The sequence below is a fragment of the Taurulus bubalis genome (assembly GCF_910589615.1).
Source record: "Taurulus bubalis genome assembly, chromosome: 1".
Lineage (NCBI taxonomy): Eukaryota > Metazoa > Chordata > Actinopteri > Perciformes > Cottidae > Taurulus > Taurulus bubalis.
The window spans coordinates 23527694-23553522 of record NC_136589.1 but is presented as its reverse complement, the minus strand read 5'-3'; the positions used below and the strand labels follow the sequence as shown (position 1 = coordinate 23553522).

Below are 25829 nucleotides of genomic sequence, written 5' to 3'. Positions count from 1 at the left end.
GATAGTAGATGGGTGGTTCACATTACCTTGTTGCGTTTAACGCTGACGTTAACGTGTAAAAATCCTCTTCACACCACAACTGTAATCATGAATCCATATGCTAGCCTACGCTACACAACGGATATAACAAGACGATATTGTGTCTTTTGAAACACGAGAAAATGTAAAATATCGCCTGTTGTACATTTCTATACAGAAGAGAAACACTGTACTGCGCTTATGGGAGGTATTCATGAAATACTCTGCTGCCTATACAAAAAAATCTACAAGTGTTCATTATAGTATTCACATATGAGATTTGTTATAAACCAACAGCTAATGTACAATTTGCATTTAATCTTCAACATCAATAATAATAATAACAGAGGCTGAGCAAAAGTTAAAGTAGACTCACGATAAAAGCACAGTAATAGTGGAAATGTCAGATAAATCCGTTCAAAGACATTATTGCATGAAGTTTTAATAAACAGAGAAGCAGTTGAAAACATTAAAAGGTACTTTTCAACTTGGACCCCATTTTCAGACGTTTTTTGTGTCTAAGTGACCACAATTTTGGGTTCTGGACTTCTTTTCTCTACATCTTTGCTCACAGGTCCATTTGCAAATGTGAAGACGGAATATTGCGATAAAACTTTAAAAACTCTTGCTCGGTGTGAATGAATCTTCAAAACTGCCACCAAGAAATAAGCGTGAGATCCCAAACGACAACTGACATGTGCAGAAGTTTGGAGACAACTTGGAGGACAAACATCTCCACCATCAAAACATGGGAAAATAGGGTCCAGCGTGAAAAACAGCAAAGGCTACTACCCTTTAAGACACAGTTAATGTACAGTTTCAATACAGAATTACTACAGAGCGCTCATCGGTTAGATTTGGAATGATAGAAGGAAATACTGTCAAATGGTTTGGCAGGTTTCATTGAAAATGTCTGTGCACTTCCTCTGTGATGCCTGTTATTCGGTAAAACTCCTTTAATATAGCTCCTCTTAAAAATGCAAACATTCAATACTACATTCAGCAGGATATATCGCTAAAACATTATGACAATGCTATGTACAAAGTTTATTTTCAATGCCTATGCTACTAAAATATCTGCCAGCTGACCGTATATTTGTTTTTGTTCCGTCCAGATAAACCTCGACCTCATCTTCCTCGTAGAAACGCGGTAACGCTCATTCCCTGGTGTCGCTACATGACATTTTCCAGATTTGGAAGTACCAGTTTGCGAGGCTGCCTTCATTTCGAAATATGTTAAAAAAACAACTGTAGAAGCGAGTCCACACAACAGAGAAGCCACAGCAGCCACATCACAGCTGAGATACATGACGCGTGTGCCGCTGTTCCTAAGAAATGTGTATGAAGAGCATTAGAAGCTAAATATGAACCGATGGTCGGAACGTACCGGTGAAACTGAAGCCACGTTGACCTTTTTTAATCTCTTCAAGATCCAGAAACTCCTGGATCCTGTTTTCATGTAAACTTTAAGACAACAAAGCATTGACTTCCGGTTAGAAATTGGGTCAAGCTGTACCATTAGCTGTATCCAATATGTTTTTGACCAATTATGTAGTTTGACATCAAGAGCATTTTGTAAATTTTCACTAAAATATCTTACGACGTGATTTAAAGGGGCTTTCCCATTTAGACTAGAGTATTAAGATGTCCGATTTTGGCAACAAAGGGAGAAAAAAAATGAAATCTCTGTTTCAAAAGAAAGATTGTTGAGTTCAACAAAGAAATACAGTTAAATAAAATGCATGTTTAGTCATCTGTTTTTCTAAAATAATTACATTTAATGTCAACACAAAATGCGAGATGGATTTTTTTCCGGCCATTCTGCACTTGAGTCACAAAAACCCTTGGCACGGTCTACGAAATGATCTCTGATCCATTTTTGCTGTCCGTGCTCTTGGTGTCCGTCCATTCCTGCCTCGCAAAATGTCACACCAAACGGCAACTTCAGATATTACAATTAAAAAGCATTCATTTAATCCAGTAAAAAGGGCAGGCTTGATGTCTAAGTAAACATGTTGTATCTTGTGCGTGCAGCTGCTTCACAGTAAATGGCTGCATTCATAGAGCCTCTCATTCACCCGTTGACACGTTTACACACCAATGGCAGTGCGCTGCCACGTAAGGTGCCAGCCTGGCCATCGGGAGCCGGTTCGGGGGTTCCGTGTCTCTCGCCCGGGGACATGTGGACAGCAGCGGCATGGGGATGGAACCGACACCCCTGTGATTAAAATATAGCTTTACTCCAGCTCTATTTGCTTCAATCCAAACCATTTTGATCTATAACAAGGAAAACGTGTCATTATTAAGCTTCATGAAAGGAAGGAAGGCTTTTATTGTGAAGCACCTGCTGAATGTGTCAAGTTTGCATTGATTTCGACTCATCATTGCAAGAGAGGAATGGACTTCAGCATCGCTCAAAATAAATACAGCAAAGAGCTATGGATCCATAAAGCCCCGGTTCATTAGATGGTTATCAGACTCATCTCCTACCCGGAAGCTTTGATTAAACTTTGCCATTACTGTGGTGATGCTAAATAGAGCAGTTGTTATTATAAGTAATTTGCTGATGACACTATAAATGCAAATAGCTTGTGGAAACAAATGTGAAAGCTGCATTTTATTTGTTGCTTTGTTGGGTTTGACGGATCTCCCGTGTTTCTGCGCACCGCCGAACTGAAACCCTCTAATAAATTCACAGCTCCTTGGGCTCGCCGTAGTCGTTATACATAACGGCGAGCGTCTGCTCGTCACAGGCCTTGTGTACGTCCTGGCCCATGTGCGACCAGTTCAGCCCGAAGGCCTTGGTGTCGGTGTACCGGCAGGACAGGAACTTGAGGGACATCCTGCGGAGGCCGATCTTCTGCTCCTGAAGAAGACCCTTACACCACGGGGACAGTTCATCCAGCTGGGAGAGGATGAGGCCGGCCTTCCTGTTGGAACAAAGAGGAGGAATATGTAAAGGGCTTTTTTGTTTGCCATCCCGGCCTTGAATACATCCACAAACTTGTCATAAGTATACGAATATAACGAGTGATTTTCATTCAAATACAAATAGAACAACAACAACAAAGGACAACATACACATACATTTGATATTGTTTGATGCGATATCAGAGATTATCATGGGGTTGTGCCTAAATATGTCTTCAAGCACAGGTTCCCAGCTTCAATTCAGGCCGAGCACCAAAGTCACGCTCGTATCAGATGATTGGCTTCCACCCTTCACAATCATTCACGTCACTCAAGTCCAAATATTTTAATGCAGGTGTACAGTGCAGACAAAATAACCTCATGCACCCCCCCGGCCTGTTTTTGGGTTAGCCCGCTACAACGGTCGCAATGGCCACTGCACAGATATAAATGGCCACCGCCCTGAACATCCGGCCACATTGATTTGAGGTCTGTTCTACTTCAATTCCATCTCTATGCTTTGGATACATTGGACTGTCAACAGTCCATAAATCGCACCGTGGCTCTGTTTTGGAATGGCATCGCTGTGTGACAGAAACTAAAACCTACCCATCTACCACTGCTTCCCTGAAGGAGCTTGCAGGGTAAAGTGCACTGTTACTGACAAATTCCAGCATTGACCCAAAAAGAGCTGGTCCCGTGGAAGAAAACAGGGCTAATGGACGGCTGCAGTACTGCGAGGCAGCGGAGGGACTATGAAATGCATGAACTTGTCCTTTGGCCAAACCAGGCCAGCTGAAATATCACCTCCATTAGTAACACGATGCGCAGAGTTCACATAAACACATGGGGACACCGAGCGCAATAAATAACCATTAGGCCCGATGCACCCCGTTTGGCCATCGCGGTGAAACCGTCAAGTGTTTGTCTGCAGTCAGAAAATGGCAGTGGGAGAAGATTTCATTCATTCCACACACACTTTCCCCCCATCCCTCAGCCAAACCAGTACTTCTACAGCACGGCGTCCCCGTTCTGCCAAGCCACAAGTCTGCTGGATGCTCCAGAGTCACCAGAGCCTCGGCGCATTACGCTGATGAACTGATGACACATCGGAGCGCCCGAACTACACATTCGGTACGCGCCATGTAAAAGGAATTGAAGGCCCGTACTGATGAACAAAGAGCTGAGTGTTTTTACCTCTCCGTCGCTCTAATTCTCCAGATTTCCTTCTCACATGCTGACCACTTTCAGCAGATTGCTTCACAGAGCACGCCGCCCTGCAGCTGTTTGGTTTCCCTCCCGAACGCATCAATTTAAATCGGTTTGGAGTGCAAAATGGGCCGGCGAGAGCAAACCACACACGGTGAATTCACAAACAATACAATGTTCTGCTAATCATTAGTTGGCACTCATCTGGTAGTCATGAGGTGGATGTGATGATGATGATGACCATGATCATGATGATTGGCATGCAAATAATGATGGGGAGGTGGGGATGAAGAGAACAGACGACACTGACAAGGGAGAAGATGGCAGGGGGACGCAATGGTGTTGATGGAGTGGTGATTATCACGGCTAATCTCAACGTGACTGTACTCAAGTACACTGCTGAGGTACTTGTACTCTGATGACAAAAAGTATATGTGGCTGTTATTGATGACAAAGTGCTTTACAAAAACTAAATATGAAACAATAGAAACAGAAGTTAACTCTTATCTATGAATCAATCCTGATTATCCTGTGTCTTTTAGCGTTACGTGTTTTTCGGCCTATTCAAATAAAAAAATATAAATTGACTTCCTCAACATTTAAATGGTTAAATTCTTTGGTGTTTTTCAACTTAAAGTTGGCACTGAGCGACCCGCTGTAACAATACAGGCAGCGTGTGGTCCGTGGCTTCATCTCCTGTCTCCTACCGACTTCGAGGCCACTGCTCTGTAAACACACAGCACATCACCACATTTTCTTTGCTTTGTGTTAATGTTATTGCTGCATGCCATAATGAGCCACAATTCATTTCAAATTTCCCTCCCCTGCGTTATTTTTGGCAAACCGCTTTACAAGCAGGGGAACAGGAGAAGTAACATCCTCCTTCCAAAGTACTTTGCATATGTTATGGGGTTGTTTTTGGAATGGAGAATGTATTTTGAATCATATGCATACATATGGACGCTCAGCAGAGCGGCTTCCCCTTTTGCATTTGCGTGCAGACTGAGAGAAATAACAGCGACGATGATGTCAGTCTTCTCCGGCAGCCTGTCTGCAGTCCGTGCTCTGTGTCATTTATATCATTTTCTGAAACCTCTTTATGTTCCCAATCTTTTGTCACAGATTTCAGTGGTTTGGAGTGGAAATCCTTTTTTTTTTTTAAAGAAAAAATAAGTGTTTTTTTTAGGTTTTCGTCTTTTTATTTTTGGAGAGCAGGGGAATGTTTCACAGGTTCCAAATAGCAATGGTTGTTATCATTTAAATCACTGTGTGTGCATACGGGAGTGGAAACATGGTCTCTGAGATACAACACAAGTGCCCTTTAAGAATACTGCAAGTGTAATCAGGCATGTAGACAATAAACAATAAACAATATACTGTATACATACAGACAGATGTGCTCACACTTGATGGCCCACATTAGCATGGCAAGGTGCACACAGTGTAACATGCATACAGTCTCTTTCGAAATAAACTTCACAGGAAACAAGTTAGTTATGTTTTGGAAAGGACAATAACAACAATAATAACTTCTTGAACACACAGGGACGGAACAGCGGTATATATATATATATATATATATATACCGCTGTTCCATCCCCCTATATATATATATTCTGTCACAGAAAAGCAGCAGCTGAAAGGCACTTCGACAATGACTTTTGTTTTAATAGTTGACAGAAAGACAGAAACACACACAGTTGCAGAGCAAAGTAAACAGTCTCCTCTGATTATGATTTCCTGAGAGAAATGTCAACCATAACAATACTTATTATCACAAAGCGCTCCTCTGATTAGAGACACTGTCATGTAAAAACAGATCACATATTTTTCAGTTCATCAAAGGGCACTGAGTATAACCATGGAACATGTCAGGGGCCGGGGCCCAGCCAAAACATCTTTGACTTTATGAGTCAACAGCCAAAGCGGCGATGACAGGGTGAAGCCATGGAGAGACAGCCTCGCGGCAAGTGTATGGATCCAGTTAAAACGTCACGCGATGCCGCATGAAAAAAGAGGCGACAGAAACGTCCTACGTGGGATGCCAAGGCGTCTCGTCAGTGAGATCCGATACGTTTCTAAAAACAGCCGAGCGGAATATCCATCGCCACAACAAAGATGAAGCCACATTTGTTCCTGCGTTGGTCTCCAGATATTGCTTACTCGGCTGATAGGAGTTTACATTGAGTCAGGGCCAGAAAGCAGCTCTTGTTATCTGGATTTCGACTCGCTAACAGAAATCTGATTCGGCCCTGGTTGTTCGTGACATGGAAACTGAGGAATTCCCTTCATGAAAACACAAAGCCGATTTGGGAAGATGAATCTGTGAGTCTGTACATCCACAGTATGTGGTGTGCGTGTGCGTGTGTGTGTGTCAAGTTCCGGCTTCTGATCTACTGCATTTCCCCACTTGAAAGTGATTGACCCATCTACACAGATTTTAACTGGATTCCACTCCAATGACAAAACAACTTTTCCTTTTTTTTTTTCTCCTTATATTTCTTGAGATTCAGTTTATCAAGTCATTCCAGTCATTCCGCTTCACTGATCAAGCTCCATTCGAGCAAAACTCGATGCAGCAAAAAGAGAGAGATAAAGAAGGAAAAGTTGTTTTGTCATTGGAGTGGAATCCAGTTAAAATCTGTGTAGATGGGTCAATCCCTTTCAAGTGGGGAAATGCAGTAGGTCAGAAGCCGGAACTTGACAGTGAAAAACCGGCTGCCTCTCCGGACTTGTAAATGTGTCTTTGCTGTTGTCGCAGGTATTCTGCTGCGTTCTGATCTAGCCCTCGGCGTTCGTTTAATCCCCACCTTTGAAGTGCACCCCGCAGTGCTTCCGGTGCCTACAAGCTCCGCCCCTTTTACTCTCTTGAGTCAGATTGCTTGCACTGGCATTTAATTAAATGCTTTGTTTCTTAAATAATTTGCGATTATTTCTATCTTCCTGGTTGCTTTATTAATTTACAATTACTTTTATTTACCTTACATTTTTCTTTCTTTTTATATAAAATAAAAATCATGTTTGACTGTACACCTCCCACTTGATCTTCCCATGGAACCACTGTGGAGATCGCCAACTTTAAAGGCAAACTTTGAAATCCCAGTTTAGTTCTCATCTTCTGAAGATGTTGTTCTGTTCTTCAGCAGGTAGTAGGACAACCAACCACCTGACGTCTCTGTGAAGGATGGTAGCCTGGATCTTCTTGTTCTGCTCGCTCACGGCCGGATGACTTGCTCTTGCTTCCCTTGTTGGTCTTGTCACAGGAACATTGTAGCTTGGGAAGGTTCTGACGTTGACGTCCCTCACGATGCCTTTCCTGTCGGGATTCGTACTGATGACCCTTCCAAGCTTGAATTGCCCCCATAGCGCATTTTGGTCACTTAGCCAGACAACGTCCCCAACAGCAACATTTCTTTCTGTAGTATGCCACTTGCTCCTCAAATAAGTTGGGACCAGCGAGTTGGCTCCAATGCTTCCAGAACTTGATCACCTCTGACTGCATTGCTCTGAGTCTTTTGTATGGGTAGCTAGCAAAGTCCAATTTTTGGACATCCTCATTTTAAAATGCCCACCCAAGAAGGAGCGTGTTGGGTGTGATATACTGGATACAGTCTTCCCGGCTCTGTACTCTGGCGTTCAATTGGGCGCTCATTTGTCAGGTTGGCTGCTATGTGAAGAGTTGTCTGGAACTCACTGTATGTGAGCTCCGACTCCTTTCCAAGAACCTGGAGTGCCCTCTTTACGATGCGCACAGCAGCTTCTGCAGCACCATTTCTGTGTGGAGCTGGGTGGATTTTCCACATCCACTGGGTCCCATTTTTGGCTGTGTTCTCCTGCAAAGCTGGTTTGATCAAGCCATCCAGAAATATGTAAAGCTCCTCCAAGACTGATTTTGCTCCAATGAAATTGGTGCCTGGATCTGACCAGATCTTTTTTTGGATGCCCCCTGATCGCCGTGAACCTTTGGTAGGCCATCAGGAATCCTTCTGTCGATAGTGTGTTTACCAACTTTGTGTGGATGGCTCTACTGGCCATGCAGCAGAAGACCACGCCCCAGACTTTTAGTTTCACCCTCTTCTTCACGTCATCTTTGACTTGGTACGGTCCAAAGAGGTGTATGGTCGTGAACTTGAATGGCGCAGCAGGTTCTGTTCGTTCCGGCGGCAAGTCACCCATTACTTGTTGACATTTCCTTGCCTTTGCCTTCTTGCAGATTATGCAGCCATCAACAACCTTTTGGGCAATCCTTCTCCCCCGTATGACCCATGCCCTCCTTCTCATCTTGAGCAGGGTTCCAGCCACTCCATCATGACTCTCTTGGTGGGCTTCCCAAGCAAGCAGTGTGAACACCCATGTGTTATAGGGTAAGATAGGGACCCCCACTTGATCTTCTTTGAAGATTTGCACTCAGCCACCACAAATTAATAGCCCGGAGTCTTCGTCTTTATAGACTACCAGTCTGTCTGTCGTGGTGCTTAACACTCTGGGGTCTTGTGTCACGCCGGTGTGATATACAGTGTCTAATTTCAAGAATGTAAAGCCCTCCGAGGCAAACTTGTATTTGTGATGTTGGGCTATATAAAATAAACTGAATTCAATTGAATTCAATATTCATATCTCTGCAAAAATACGGCGCAGAAAAAAGAATCCGCTACTGTTAGAACCGCCAAACTCTGCAGTTTCCGGCCCCCTCCTCTGTGTGCTTATGTGTCCCTCTAACAGAAGCTGACACTCCTTTCACCGTGATTAGTCAATTCAGGTGTCCATCAAAAAATGTTGTGACTACCAATGAACACTCAGGAAATCCCAAAGGACCTACCCACCCAGCTACGCTACAAAGGACCTAGGATACAATAACCTACACACCTGAGGTTTATATATACATGCTGTAGTTTACAGTCAGACAGAAGCTAGAGATCATGGAGAGAACACAGTTCACAACAGAGGAAGCAGATGCAGCTGATTTTGGCCAGCAGCGATGAGGACGGAGGAGCGTCAGACAGGCCCTGAAGGCCTCGACTTCTGCAAGAGGATTATGCAGAGAGAAGGGATCCACTTGAAGATGGGTACGTGTATTTACTAACTCAGCTTTGTTTTAGCATATTTACGCTAGCACAGTGAGCACATTTAACTGGTCCCGATCCCTTCGGTGGCTTTCCCTGGTGCCCGAGTCTGATTCTGAGACAGGGCTGGCTGTTGGGGAGCTAGCTGGGAGCTAGCGCTAGCTCCGCGAGCTAACGGGAGGTAGCTTGCTACAGCGGGGACGCCACTGCAGGTATTATCAGCTTATTACCCGACTGCATCGTCAATATCATTTAGTACCAACTAGTGCTGATCTTCGTTACGTTTGTAAGACGTAACGCTAACTATTGGTATGAGTGTTTACATTAGCAATGCGCTATTTCTGCATTTCTGCTCAAAAAACAATAATACAAAATTAGGTTTTAGACATTTATTTACATGTAACTACCATTGTATTTATATATTTCACTGCTTTTGTGAACCTAATACCTTTGGTAAACCAACTTCTAGCACCAAAACGTTTCATCAACATGAGTAAAGGTATGTTTTCACAAGATATATGAATATTTAAAAAAAAATCAAACTTAAATTTTTCAGCTTTAGATTCATATTATCACTTTACACTTTTGCCTTATGACAATCGTGCCTCCTTATATAGATAGCTGAGATTGTTCTGCAATTTTAGATGTAACACATGGATATGTATCTTATATACAAGTGCCTTAAAAAGAGAATTTAAGAAATTATGTAAAATCGAGAAAAAGGCTTGAGACCCTATAGGGTTAAGAAGGTTGTGCCTTCTTGCGCCGCGAGAAAGATGTCTCTCAGGGCATCTTCTCGTTCCTTTACTAAGACGACACCTGCCGAAGAGACTGCCTCCCACTTTGAGCTCTTTGCGGCTTTATTTTGTCCAATGAACTTTTTTGCTGCTCTCCAGATCCATGCAATTGTTTTGACCAGTTTAGGCAAGCTACTTAGCATCCACGAGGCCTAGGATGACTAATCCCGCAGGTGGTCTTCTCTGTTCAGTTACTGCTTGGTATTGATCTGACTCAGCTTCCTTTGCCTTGGCTCTCGTCACAGCAGCAAATGCCATCTTTTGCAACTTGTTGATGCTTTCTCTGGCAGCGCTTGCTAGTTCTTTGGCTGATTTGATTGGCCACTCACTCACTGGTAACTTCAGAAACTCTGGCCCAGTTTGCCACTCTGAGTCCTCATCCAGATCTTGAGGGCTGGCCCCTCTGGTAATTATATCAGCAATGTTTTTCTGGCCAGTGGTCCACCACCAGTCTTGAATCGTTGTGCTGTTTTGAATTTACCCAATCCGATTCGCAAAGAACGTCTGATAGCCATAGCTTTCTCGCTGTACTGCACCAAGAACTGTTGTTGGCTATTGATGAGATGGTACCACTTTTCAATCTGGATTCGGCGGTGCAGCTCAAAGTACTTCTTCAGCCGCGAGGCAAACACTGATCCACAAATCTTTGCTTTCACAGCATCACCTTTAATTTAATTCAATTCAATTCAGTTTATTTTATATAGCCCAACACACAAATACAAGTTTGCCTCGGCGGGCTTTACAATCTCTACACATGACATCCCTATCCCGGGACTTCACATCGGATCAGGAAAAACTCCCCCAATAAAGATAGTAAAAACCCTTTCACAGGGAAAAAAGAGGAAGCAACCTGAGGGAGAGCAACAGAGGAGGATCCCTTTCCCCGGATGGACAGAAGCAATAGATGTCATGTGGCCAGACTGAATAATGTAACGGAGTTACAGCACATTCAATGAATGTGACAGAAAGTATTCATATAATAAGTAGTAGGCATGGTCCATGATCCAGATAGCCACGATCCATTAAGCAGAAGGAGGTAGAGAGGAGGGGCATCCCAGGGGCAGTGGGAGGAGAAAGCAGGGCCATGGAAGCTGGCAGGCCTGGTTCCAGGCCGGTTCCATCAGCAGGGCCATGGCAGTAGGCAGGACCGGTTCCAGGCCAGTTGCATCAGCAGGGCCATGGTTGCATCAGCAGGGCCAGGGGGAGGACTGGGGTCCTTTACAGTCCAAGGGAGTTCATTTTGCTTTGGACTCCACCAGCCTAACAATTGGGCCTTGGTTCGAGGTCCATCTCAGATACATCACTGCTCCATGCGTATGCTCACTTCCATCTGAGAATGTGATTGCCCAGGGTTTATCAACATAGCATTGAGGCGTTAGTGCTCTGGTGAACATGACTTTGCCAAGTTAAATGTATTCTTCGAAGAGCCTAATCGCATCTTCCCTGAGGTCATCTGAGAGTGCTATGTCCCATGTGTCTTTGACTGGACATTTTCCAGTCTTTGCCTCTTGGAACGCCCTTCGCACCACTATAGCTCCTTTTTGCTTAGCAGGAGTTACCAGGTCAACTGGGTCATACAGCCCTGAAACTTGGCTGAGCAGTTTGGCATCTGGTCACTGACTTGTCCTTGGTGAAGGTCGTGGCCACTTCTCATCTTTTTCTTTCTCTTCGAGAAATTGATTGCGGTCATGACATGGAGCTTGTCCTCTTCTACCATGTAGCCCAGGCCGAGCGCCTTAATGTCCTCTTCACTCATTTGGTTTGGCAGAACCAACATCTTTGCCCAGAAAAGACCCAAGGCTTGAACCCTCCAGCTTGCAGGATCTGCTTTATATTTGCTGTGATGGTTTTAAGGTGGTCAAGGTCATTGTGGGATGTGATAATGTCATCAACTTAGCTGTCTTCCTGGAGCACCTGACGCTCTACGTTGAGGTGAATGAAAGATGCAAGGTTTGCAGTCTCACACATTGCCAGCTGGTTTGTCCCCAATGTTTACTCTTGTGAATGCATATTCATCTTCTGAGTCTCGCCAGAGGAATCTATGCAGGTGTACTTCTCGATCCTCCAACCAAACAGAGTTGTACATCTTCTTTACATCACCCAGGGCAGCATGTACTCCACACCTGAATCTGAGCAAGACAGCGCAAATCTGGTTGAGGACGTCTGGACCTTTCATCAGTAGGTCATTCAGGCTCAGACCTCTGCACTTCTGGCTGCTGTTCCACACAAGTCTCACTGGGGCCGTGACCGAGTATGGGTTAGGAGCAATAAGGTGACTCACATACCGTAATGGTCCTTTCCAGTAATTTATTTCATCCTTCGTCAATTTGATTGCCGCCCTTCGGTCAACCATGTCATACACTTGAGCAGTATAGGCAACCTTCCACTCCGGTTCTTTGGCTAGCTGCTTTTCTGTTCTGAGACATGTAGCCTTGACTGTCCTTTTATTGTTAGGCAGAGAGGTTGGATCTTCTAACCAAGGATATCTGGAATGACAATGTGGTTCTTTGCTGTGGCTGTCGCCTTTGACATAGGTGAGGCCTTCCTTCATTATTTTGACCTCCCTCTCCTCAGCAAGAGTCATTTCTTTGCCGCCTGGCTGGCATTTCCCGGAGCGGCAACCCCCGCATCTCGGCTCACATGCTGCACCAATACTATCCCATTTCCACCACTCAAAGAAATCTTTCTTGGTGGTTGACCTACTTGATTCCTGAAACTTGGCGCTAACCTGTTTATTTCGTAGAAGGGTCTCGGGATCCTGCTAGTGAGCTCCTTGTACTTTACAGCTGCTGCTCTCATTGACCTTGTGAAGTGAGTCTTGGACATGTGGGCTGATACAGTGAGCTCCTCAAAGAGGTCAGGATGCGTTCCGCCAACCGTCTTTCCCAAGTGGTCTGTCCCACAGTACGAGGTCTCCAACAGCTTTGACTCTTTGTGGAGCTAATTGTCCTTCTCTGTGGCTTATGAGCAAATGTACTTATTTGGGTCTCACAAGTTCATCAAGTGGAATGCTTGGGAATGCAGCCGCTCTGGTGTCACATTTTTGTGGACATTTGCTATGCTGTCTAGTCCATAACAAACCAATTGATGGGGTTTGAGGAGTCTTGGGAGTCTTCATTTGGATCCTTAGAAGGTAACGCTTTGTCTCCACACGAACTTTCATCCCTCCAACTCCATGGACGACAAGTGTGTTCTCTTCACTCCTGAGGTTCAGTTCGCATGCAGTCTTGTGGGTTATATAATTTGTGTCCGAAGCCAAATCAATTAATGTCCCGATTTCTTGTCCAGCATTTGCTGTGACCTCGAGGAGCATCATAATCACTGGTAGCTCTTGCAGTCCACTTTCCACAAGAAGGCTTGGTGGATCTTTTGTAGTGCTGAAGGCTCTTGACGCAGTGTTGGAGAACACATCCCAACATTGTTTTGCCAATTCTGGTGAAAGCTTGTTGAAAAACTCCTCTTGATCTACTGTAAGCGTCCTCCTGGTTTTCTCCCTCTCTGGGCCGAATCTGTGCTTCTCTCCGATGCTTTTTCTCACTGCAGCATTGGGGCACAGAGAGAAATGATGTTCAGGAGCTTGCTCATCTCTGCAGACTTGGTTTTTACATAGAAAGTCAGTTTTGCAGTATGAAGCGTCGTCATGTACTTCAAGGCACCTCTTGCATGCTCCCAATTTTCTTACTGCAGCCTTCTTCTCTGTTAGCTCTAGCGCACGAAACTGGTTGTAAAAGTAGAGTTTTCTCTTATGCTTTCCGTCACCACAGACTACACACCCTAAATGGTCATCTGCTGATTTGGTAGATTTGGTTCTAGCATATCTTGGCTCGGTTCTGGTCTCTTTTCTACTTGGCTCCTCATCTCTTAGCTGCTCAAGCTGCTCATGTATGCTCTCTTGCCCTTTGAGGAATGCCAAGAGACTGTCAAAACGATTCTCTGCTGCCACTGCATTTCTCCTGTCAGCCACATAGACAAGCCATCCCTTCTTCAGAACCTCTGGAAGTTTACTTTCTATTGATTTCGTTACCAGAGGATTTTTGTTTGCGCCTGTGTCTCCAAGGTCGTTCAAATCTTGAAGTCCACAGCTTGGATTAATTCCACTATTTTCCGTGGCTGATGACTTCTGGCAGCTGGCATTCTCTGCAACTCCTCCACTATATCAATAGCAATTTTATTGCCATAGCAGTTCTCTAGGACACGGAAGATGTCACCTGCCGTGTTATAGCTGGTCAGGCGAAGGTCTCTTGCGATTTTATCATCAAGACTGTCCAGTAGTTGAAACTTTCTCACTTCTCTTGACCCAGTCGGCTCTTTCCTAGCCTGTATGTAGTCAGCCTTCCTGGAAATCAGATTGGGAAGGAGGAGTTCCAGCCTCTTCATGCGTCCTTTTGCTCACTTGGTGGGATCCATCGTTTCCACCGACTGTACACCTACTTTGCGGCCTTTACCAGTCCTTGTAGGTGGTCAAGCATGAAATCGTATGCCTCCTGGCCACCATCGGGCCGCACATCAGCAGCATGGTCACCCACTTCCTCTGCTGCCTGCAATGCTGTTGACAATTCAACATCCCAGAAGTTATCCCAAAGTGCCTCCTGGATCAGACTTTTGACCTCCTTTAGCTTTCCATTACACTCATTGAAAGTCTTTGCTATGTCGGCTTTTTGCTGTTTAATTAACACAGCATCTTCACCTGCCTGCATTTCCGCCTGCAGTGCTGTAATGAATCCCATTACATTTTTTCTTTCTTTTTATATGAGATAAAAAGTGTGTGTGTGTGTGCTGGAAGGGAGCCTGTCTGCTCGCTTGTTTACTGCGGTACCACATATTGTTTGGGTAGGAGAGGTGTTTTCCTTCTCAAGAGGCCAAAGAAATGGTGATCTCAGAGAAAACCACAAACAAAAGGGACTTTACGAGGGGCTGCTGAAGGGGACGAGGACTGTCTAGCCTCTGGGCAGACTTAGCTGTCGGAGTGATTATGTAAAGGTTCCCAGTGGAGTGTCTGACCTCTAGTAGCACCACTGAGTTGTTTTCTAAGAGTGGGTTTCCGTTTGATCTATTCTGTGCACGTGCATGAGGACGTACATGTGTAAAGGTACCCCAACTGCCATGTTCACTGTTTCAAGCCTTTGGTTTCACTTAAGACTTTTGGCAGGAGCAGGTAGAGGCATCTGGAAACCACAACAAATAAATACAGACAGTCCTCCCCGACACAAAGCAGAGGTCGTCTGTGCGATCAGTTTATTACGAACTGTATTACAGTTTGTTGTGATGCGGAGGCCTCTTGTGGCCGTAGTAGTCATGACAGGAACAAAGGAGGAAATATGGGGAAGTAGTGTAAAGTCCTTGTAGGGAGGTTGGAATGGATAGATGCGTCAAACAAAATGAACATCCATGAGTAAGTTAGCGAATATATCATGCTAACTTATGTAACCTATGTTACGTAACAAATACACTAATTTTAACCCAAACCATGATATTTTCCTTAACCTTACCAAATGGTGTTCATTCAATTCACAGCTTTGAAATACAAGTAAATATCAGGTGTGCCAGCTAATTGGTCAACTGCAACAAGGCCGACAATGTCACAGGTCTGTGATGTCTCCACAAGGTCATTCTGAAGTACTGGTCTGATGATAATTATGATATTCTGTATGCAACCTCTTTTATTTTTTGTGTTGAAGTATGTATAGTACAGTCTTGAGATTAAGTTTTCTAAAAATCCCAAAATGATGTAAAAAGAAAACATTGAAAGTTAATAGAATTGACATGAATCCACAATAATTTACAATTCAAGAATACCCATATACATTTACATTTTTGACAGTGTCTCTACAGTCTTTTCATTCATAATCTCAGTCTCTATTTCTCCCTGTGATTACACCTTCAGCTGATTGGTTGATTTGAAGTAAATGCCCCCAATCAGATGCTGCACAGGGTCCTTAAATCCTTAATTGGGGCTGATCATTGGACTAAATTTAAAATATGTTTCTACATAAATTCCCCAAAAGGCCATTTTAATGCAATACTGCTTGACAGGTGTGTAGTGTCATGGGTCAGGATCTACATTAGGGCTGACCGTTATACCGGTTTAAAAATTCCTCAAAGTATTTTTCATATACTGTCATTTCGGTGCATAGCCGTAACAACTGTTGTCGCTCTTCGGCAAGCAGCAGAATGTATTTATCTAACACTGAGGGCGCAGTGGTCGGAGCTACTTACATGACGTGGTTATAAATTGTGTCATGGTTTTAACTTGATTCATGGTTAAAACTTTATAACAACAATAAATAACCCACAACTAACGCTCTTTAACAGGGTAAAACATCACGACACAACAGTTTGTGACACATAAACAATTTGTAACACTAATAATTGTACATTTATAAAATGACACCGCCGAACTGCATGCTGGGTACAGCTCGCCCACTATCACACCAAGAAGAAACTCCGTCGCAGGAAGAGACACCTACATTCCCCTGGGTCCTAAGTTCCTCCATGTTTAGCTTCCTAACACTCTCTATGTACCAACATACCAACAGCTGCTCACCACTCGCAAAAGCTTTTTAGTTGGCCGGTGGTCCTTTTCGGCGTCAATGAATGAATTACTCAAAAAAAAATAGCGTGATATGAATTTTTTGTCATACCGCCCTGCCCTAATCCACATCTATCAGAACTGTTGGGGGGCTTTAAATGTGATTTGGTTTCTGAGTGTCCAAACACTAGATAATACTAAGATGAAAAAATGAAGGAAGAAGAGCAACAAGACCAAGATGGAGATGTCTCACAACAGTAACAAGAACAACAGGCTTGATCTATTGATCTGGAGCACATATGTCAAACTCAAGGCCCAAGGGCCGAATCCGGCCCGCCGCGTCATTTTATGTAGCCCGCTATGGCTTCACGGACCTGTTTTCAGTGAATCACGGACCTTTGCATGGGCTTCTATTTTGAAGGGGATTTTTTTATGTGATTTTATTTTGAAGGAGATTTTTTATGCACCAGAGTGACATCTATTCACACTCCTCAATGCTGCGTTCACAACACGCTTTACTTGCGTGAGTTTACACGTTGGACTATTTGTGATAGTTAAGCTTCATTACCGACTTTTTTATTCCATGTTTGTGCATGAAAACCCTGAGTCTGTTAAAAAAGGCTGAAGTTATAAAAATATTATGTGTGTTGTATTACCTCATGTCCTTAAGATGCACTTTTTGGTTTTTAATTGAGTGTAAAAGGGAATATTTCAAACATTTGTTTTTGTGTTGGCGTACTGTGATATTGTGTACTTTCTCAGGTTTAAACTGCACCATATCACTAAATCAATTTGAGAAGTTGAAAATGTTCCTCACATTGGATCTCAGCTTGTCATTAAGGGGTCAAGGTGGGTCCTGCAGCCAGACCAGTTCAGAACCACTGCCCCAGACCAGTTGAACCACTGCCCCAGACCCCATGCATGTCTTTATTTGCTCACAATTATTTGTTGGACCAGTTATGTCCTTCTTAACTGTGACAAAAAAGCTTTGAAGAAAGTTAATATAACGTGCGTTTGATCTTTGTCTTTGTTATTTTCTTCTGTTTTAAGTTTGATCTTTAGCAATGTGGGTTTCTTAACCCTAAATTAAATGGACTTCTGTCATAGTAACAGAGAAATTTGCTTCCATATAATGTTACATTTTTACATTGAAAATGAGTTTGACACCCCTGATCTGGAGGGTGGAATAAACAGCAGTGTCTCCGCACGTCCCCCGATGGTTACCAGTCTGGAGACGCTGTGATGCTTCGACCAACAAGCCATTGGCTTAGAAAATGTTTAATTGTCATCTTAATATGACCATAATGTATATTTCTGCCAAGATACGAACATAAGGAGCCAATTAAGATCGGTTGGAGTCAGTCTTCGTTCAACTGAATGACAGCAGTGTTTCCCCTGCCCCCCTGTAATGTTCTCTATAGCGCCAGATCACAACAGAAGTCATTTACGGTTCCCTTTCCTATAAACAGGTCTACACCTTTTTCTGTTATTAAACAAACAAAACGGTCGTATGTAATCGATCGTATCTACACAACAGTTAATTTTGCTGATTTTAAATGTTTACCGTACGCCATTAATAGATTACGCTTGCGCATGCGCGACTTGCCGATGCTTGGCATTTACCCAAAAGCCGATCTTTACGAAATCTCCGTCAAGTCGTCTTTTTTGCTGTTTCGTCTCTCATCAGAAAACAGATCTACGCTCAACATTGAGCATGAATTGAGAGTGGACGTATAAAATCTACAACCCCGTTTTAAAAAGATTTGTAGAGGAAAGCAGGCTCATTGCAGCCACTAATAATGATAAAACTTGATGGCTCACATATCTGCACTCATTTTTGTTTTCCACAATAAGCTATTTAGTAGTAATATCTGTTATTTTTTGCACAAATATAACTTTATTTTCATTTTCGAACAAAGTGATAGCACATTTTTTGTATGTTGGAGCAATCTGAAAGTGATTCTTTATTCTTTAATTCATAAAAGCACAGATGGAGTCACTAGTAGTACTGTGAGGTACCACTATGTAGTACTGTGAGGTACCACTATGTAGTACTGTGAGGAAACACTGGACAGTGATCAATACGATCTCAGTACTCTGGCAGAACCAGGTCGTGAAAAGTCAGAAACTATGCATAACCATTATTTCGGTTTGCTAAAAAAACACTTTTTATCACTTTTTGTCGTCAGGGAAACAGGATTAACGGCCGTGCAGAGTCTCTCCTCACGCCGAACCACCAAACGTAGGAGAATCAAACAAAACACAACGCGTCCTTCCTTCAGGTTGGATAAGGTGTCCTGAGACTATCCATCCATCCATCCATCCATCCATTATCAGCCGCTTATCCGGGGTCGGGTCGCGGTGGCAGCAGGTTCAGCAGGCCGACCCAGGCTTCCCTCTCACCCGCAACACTTTCCAGCTCATTCTGGGGGATCCCGAGGCGTTCCAAGGCCAGCCGGGAGATATAATCCCTCCAGCGTGTCCTCGGTCTTCCCCGGGGTCTCCTACCAGTTGGACGTGCCTGGAAAACCTCTAATGGGAGGCGTCCAGGAGGCATCCTGACTAGATGCCCGAACCACCTCAGCTGACTCCTTTTGACACGAAGGAGCAGCGACTCGACTCCAAGCTCCCTCCTGATGTCCGAGCTCCTTACCCTATCTCTAAGGGTGAGCCCGGCCACCCTACGGAGGAAGCTCATTTCGGCCGCTTGTATTCGAGATCTCGTTCTTTCGGTAACGACCCAGAGTTCGTGACCATAGGTGAGGGTTGGAACATAGACCGACCAGTAAATGGAGAGCTTCGCCTTCCGGCTCAGCTCCCTCTTCACCAGGACGGACCGGTACAGCGCCTGTTTTATTGCTGCAGCCGCACCGATCCGTCTGTCGATCTCCCGCTCCACCTTACCCTCACTCGTGAACAAGACCCCGAGATACTTGAACTCCTTCGCTTGGGGTAGGCAATATCTAGCAGTAGTCCTGAGACTACTGCTAGATATTTCCGGGATGTTATTGATTTTGGGGAATCTCTTAGTGCGGTTGGCCTGACCTTCCAGGCTAGCCTTTCACTGCATTTCACTACTGGTTTAACGTGACCTCTTCTTAATTTCTGGTCTCACGTGACCACTGCTCAATCTCTGTGGTCTATCGTGATCTCTGCGTCTCCCTGGTCTATCGTGACCCCGGTGGTCTATCGTGCCCTCGGACTGTCTCCCTGGTCTATCGTGACCCCGTTGGTCTATCGTGACCTCTGACTGTCTCCATGGTCTATCGTGATCTCGGCTGTCTCCGTGGTCTATCGTGACCTCGGCTGAATCCCTGGTCTCTCGTGACCCCAGTGGTCTCTCGTGACCCCAGTGGTCTCTCGTGACCTCTCTTGTCTCTCTGGTCTATCGCGACCTCGATGGTCTATCGCGATCTCGGCTGACTCCCTGGTCTATCGTGACCTCTGTGGTCTATCGTGACTGCTGCTGACTCCCTGGTCTATCGTGACCTTGGTGGTCTCTCGTGACCTCTGCGGCATTCGCGGTCTCTCGTGACCTCTGCGGCATTCGTGGTCTCTTGTAACCCCCGCGGCATTCGTGACCTCCGCTGCGTTCCGGGTATCTCGTGAGCGCCACTGAATTTCTTGTCTACGCTTACTCTGTAGGTTGGGGTGTGTAAATTAAACTCTTCACTGGGTTAAAGGCGACTCACGCAAGCTCACCTAACCTGTACTAATGTTGCCATGTGTCTCCTGATTAACTCCCCTTTTCCTTAGGCATTCACTGCTGTAGGCAGTGGCGGTTCTACATGTAATTACGCCCCGGGCGAGACCCCCCTCCGAGCGCCCCCCCCCCCCGGCCGGGTGAAAAAAAAAATAAAAAAATCGGAAAAAAATGTTATTTTGAAAAAAGTCCGGATACATCCGTCTGTGCGTAGCCTCAAACATAACATCTTGACACATGTCAAGAGGTTCCATACGTTACCCCAAAAGTGAAACTTAAAAGTCCGTTACAACTCTGTGTTCTGGATTGAAATCAAGGCAGAGTTACTGAGATCGCCAAAAAAGCTCTGAAACCCTGCCTCCATTTCAACATCCTGTCTTTGTGAAGCAGGTTTTAATGAAGTGACAGATTGCATATAAAGGTTTAAGGTACGGAGTAGAGTCAGTAGACTCGACATAAACAACAGACGTCGGGGCTCGGTCTTTTTCTCCCGTCACCCCGAGACGGACCAGCTCGTAGCAGAGAAACAAGCTCAGGGCTCCACTAATGCAGCGTAATGGTGAGTTGTATCTTTATGCACTTTATAATTGTATTTATGCCGGTCGTATTACGTCATATTTATTACGTCATATTTATTACGTCATATTTTTCATCTACACCGTGAAGGCCGGTCCGTGAAAATATTGTCTGACACAAAACCGGTCCGTGGCTCAAAAAAGGTTGGGTACCACTGCATTAGAGTACGGCTCCATAGCCCACAGCGGATCCCCCCGCGCGCCACCGCACCCACACACACGACCCGCAGCCGGCACCCCCCCCCCACAGCAAGCAGCCGCAGGGGGCGCCAATCTGCCAACCCCCCACACAGTGACATGATAGATTTTGGCTGTAGGTCAGGTATTGCTTTATTTTATTGATATAAAATCTTTTTGGGGGGATTCGGCCGGGTCAGAAGGCGTCCCTGCCCCTTGTTTAACCTGGTTCAGAATAGAGTCCGATTGCCAAAGACTTTACACTATTCATTGTTGCACTATTCATTGTGATTCCAACGGAATAACATTATTGTGAATTCGGAACAAGTCTCTCCTGATTGAAATGGAGCTTAACGGTAGTTCAGGAAGGAAGACCTTACACTACGGGTCGTTCATATATCGCAGTCTATTTCTTCATTACGGTAGGAGCTGATCAGGGGGGGGGCGTCCACTTGTAAGCAACCAACCGAAGGCATCACGGTGTTCCTAAGCCAATCAGATCGTTGGTGTCAAACTTTAAAGGTGTGCTCTACTCTGTGCTGTCAGTTGTCATTTCAGCGTGGAAATGAATGCGACCCTCCTCCACCCCAGTCACCTCCAGGCAGCAGGCAGTCAATTCCTCACTCATCACTGAAGGACAGCAACTCTCTTCTTCACCACCACCACCACCATCGTCCGGACTCCAGGGGGGATTCGGCCGGGTCAGAACTCAGCGTCCCTGCCCCTTGTTTATCCTGGTTCAGGATAGAGTCCGATCGCCAAAGACTATGCACTATTCATTGTTGCACTATTCATTGTGATTCCAACGGATTAAAATTATTGTGAATTCGGAACAAGTCTCTCCTGATTGAACTGTACTTCACACACGACCGCCTCCAATCAAAGGCGGCGCTTTGGAAGCTGGGAGCGGAACATCTGCCCACCTTTGAGAATCAAAAGAAGTGTCGGACGACACCCAGCTTTGAATGGGCCGATCCCATGGAGGTTTGTCTGTGTGGGCCACTATTATTTTATTACTATTACTATTACTATTATTATGTTTGGAATCGTGAGTTTTTGGAATCGTCGCTTCATGTCACGTTCATGTCACGTTCAAGTCACGTTCATGTCACAAACAAGCAGTCAAGCCGTAGGCGGCACATAAGAAGTGGACGTAGTCAACGTCACCTGTTCGGTTGTGGACTGCTGTTTTAAAGCCTCGAGTTCAGTATTTTGGACTTCATGGTCTATTTGATTTTAAATGGGCCATAATTTACTAAATTAACATCATGCTGTATTAGAAGATTTGAAATTAGAGATTTAGACCATAAACTCACGTTTATTACTGAGGTCAAGTAAAAAGTCAAAATAATAATCATCATAATAATACATTTTATTTGTATAGCGCTTTAAAAAGGTACTCAAATGCCTTTGTAGGGTAATTTTCTCATAGACTTCTATACAATCAATAATCAACAATTCTATACAACTTATTTTTGCAATCAGAGGAGTCGCTCCCTCATTGTCACTCATCAACTGCAGGTGTGTGTGTGATATCCGCAGGCCTTAAGTGGCAAGTACTGCTTATCAGATGATGGATCACACCTTTCCAAAAAGCGTTAATTCATTAATTCGCGCAGTGATGGCTATGAGGAGGTTCTGAAAGGAGCCAGGGTTTCGAAGCTCCTTGCTTTCCTGCTTCCTTCTTTGTAGTTTCTGTTTTCGTGTTCTTTGCAGTGAAGGAATATGTCACCCAGTGAAACAGTGTGTCTCAGTGATGTGTTTTCAGTAGTTCTTGAACAACAATGGAGCTCATCGCGCAGCTGAATAAGACACATCAGGCTTTGATACACACAGTCATTTATTCGTGGTTTTGGTCTTCTCATAGGATCATTGGGAGAAATTTGGTGTTCAGTATCTTGGCCAAGGACACGTCAACATGTGTACTGGAAAAGCGAGGGGTTTGAATTGCCGATCTTCCAATTAGTGGACGAGCCGCCATACCTCCTGAGCCACAGCCAACGCAGGAAGTCGTCTACAAGTATTTGGTATTGTAAGTTAAGTCTGTGGCTCGCAGTTCAGATATTAAGAGTTTACTTCAAATCTGCCGTATGTTCAATTCTTATGGGCTGCAAACAGCTAAACCAGTGTCTGAGTTTTCCCACATATGGTATTTGAAATTACTGGTGACTATTTCATTTCTGAGAGGGCCGTGTGCTCAAATTGCACTGTAAAGTGGTGTTTCACACCGAACCAAGCCAGACTCTTTTGTCTAGTTGCCACTTTTCTGCAATCTTGCAGGCTGTTCTGTTAATGTTTAAAGTTCAGTCCGACAGATTGCACTTTCATGGTGGGAGGGCAACTCATAAAGGGAGTAGGCACACAAGCGCACACTGCAATTTCAGAGACTGATTACGGTCAACACGTTGTTAAAATGGCTCAGTCTCTGGGTATTCTGTAAAAGTCTGACTCGGGGGCAGAGCCACGGAGCTATTCTGAGTCAGCTACAGCCATGTTGTTGGGCCCTTCTGATAAATTGGCCATAAAAATCGATGATCAATTTCCTGGAAGGAATACATACGTGAGAATAAGTATCAGGGCACTTCTAAAATACAAATGGAATTACAAGCGTTTTCAATGTATTTCACAGTTTCTGTCATTTCCCTCCCTCATCTACTGCGGTATCAATGCAAAAAGCTGATTATAAAAGGTGCCAATCAATCAATTTCCATTACCTAAGATCTTAAATCTTCTGTTCTTTACTTTTGCTTTAAAATCTGTTTATTCTAAGACAGACACATCTATAACAAATGGGAGTTAAATGATAACTGATCCTGCGTCAGGGAGTGGGATTTATTGAAGATAACTGTGGTATGTACAAAATTCAATATTTATGTTATGTTAATAATAAACATGGCACCTATATACCTACATAACCTCCCTACACTCATATTTCAAATATAATTTGCCTCAAAAAAAGAGACAAAACTCACAATAAACAAAGTTAAAGATGAATTTGACTTTTTTTAATTTTCCCATACATATCACGATCATATTTTTCATTGTGAATTCCTCTGTCCGGGATCAGTGAAAATGTGATATGATGACAGCCCTACCTGGGTCCCAGCTCGTCCTCACACCTCCAGGTGAATTCCCCGAAGCTCTCGTAGCGCTGGTTGTAGTGGTAGAGCACGCGGTGCAGCGTGGGGGCGCCCAGGTCCATCAGAGTGTTGTAGGCCGTCTGTTGCTCCTTCCCGCTGGTGTAGCCGTTGAACAGGTTGTAGATCTTGTCGGATATTTCTGAAAAAGGGGCAAACAGATTTCATGGGGGTCAACACAAGACCACTTGGCACACCATCACGGCGGCCACTAATGGTGGTCGGTTTGTGCTGTTGAAAGGCTGCAACTAGCAAATGCTGTCATTATTGATTCATCTGCCAAATGATCCAAATTAAAAAAAGCCCAAGGTGACATCTTCAATCGTCGTCTTGTTATGACCCACAGTCTAAAACCCAAAGATACTGAAAGATACCCGACAACCCGTCCCTTCAGGCCTCCCTCCAAAGCCACTCCCCCACAATTACCATGATGAGCGTAAACAAGGAACATGGATATTGCTGGTAGAGCTTATTACAGCCCTGCAACAGCCACAGATACCCGATTTGTGTCTCTTTTTTTTTTGTCGAAGCATTGGATTTATCAATTGCTGTCGGGAAATAAAAATAATTTAAACAGTTCCAGCAACAATATTTCACAACTAAATTCCCTACTGTAGCTTTAACTGATCATCAAAACAGTTGCTGAACAGCTTGCTAGTTCCTCTGTGGATTAATTCATCACTGTACACATACATACTTTGCATTTTGCACTATCTATTGTTTATCTAATTTACTTCATTAATGAATGCACTCTGCGGCTGTAAATATAAATATATTTCATTCCAGTTAGTTGTATTCTATTCTATTTTATTGTGTATATTTAAATATATATTACTTTATTTTAATTGTGTATATATCTTTCATCCCTGTTGCATCTTTATATATTTGATCTTTTATCTTGTGTGTTTGTATCTTCAAGTTGTAAGGCGCTACTGATGACAACAAATTTTCCCTTGGGGATTAATAAAGTATATATTCTTTCATTCAATATTTTTCTGTCCATCAAACAATCAATCAGTCGACCAATCGGTGAGAACGTAATGACCTTTTCCCACCAAATGTAGGAAGTCTCCATTAGTGGAAATGAGACGCTCTCCTTCGTCTCTTTATACTGCAGCCCCACTTTGCATTTTAGATGAATAAGACATATGTGCATATCCAGACATTTATAACATTTAAAAATGAATAATCCTTGACATATTATTCTAAAACATCATCTTTTCTTCACATGGGAAATTATGTTTTGTTTTTTAAGGAACTTATCCACCTGTCCTGGTTAACAAAGCCAATGACATCTGTTCAAAAACAGAGCCACAGAGGCAATGTTCCCTCTAATTTTTTTCAGCACTGAGCAATTTTTTTTTTCCTGAGCGCACATTTCAGCACTGTGAGAAAATAAACCACAAGCCTACGTTAGCCATAGGGGATTCAAAGAGATGACAGCAAAAGCATCAATATGTATAGACGGTTGATATTTATTCAATATCCTCTATAATGGCTGGACTTTGGGAACATTTTAATGATGGTGTTTTACCAGTCAGTTTAGTTGAACTTAAAGGATCTTTGTTGAACTTCAATAAGGGTTGGTTATGACTGGTTCACTGGTTATGACTGATAATGATATATATAAAAAAAATAAAAGTATCAAAGGTGTTTAGTCATTTCTCAGCAGGTACAACATTTAAGTGGAACTTCATTGAAAGAAAAATGC

At 43.8% G+C, this 25829-nt stretch overlaps 1 protein-coding gene across 1 annotated transcript in view; it reads right to left on the bottom strand.

The window, feature by feature from the left end:
- Positions 1 to 2710: 2710 nt before the first annotated feature.
- Positions 2711 to 25829, bottom strand: part of astn1 (astrotactin 1) — a gene marked incomplete at its 3' end in the record, with an annotated part of 417666 nt that continues 394547 nt past the window's right edge. Inside the window, exons 23-24 of the mRNA XM_079222970.1 lie at positions 24077 to 24260; positions 2711 to 2948 (exon numbers count right to left, since the gene is read on the bottom strand). Coding sequence (XP_079079096.1) covers positions 2711 to 2948; positions 24077 to 24260 — 422 coding nt within the window. The remainder of the gene's footprint in view (positions 2949 to 24076; positions 24261 to 25829) is intronic.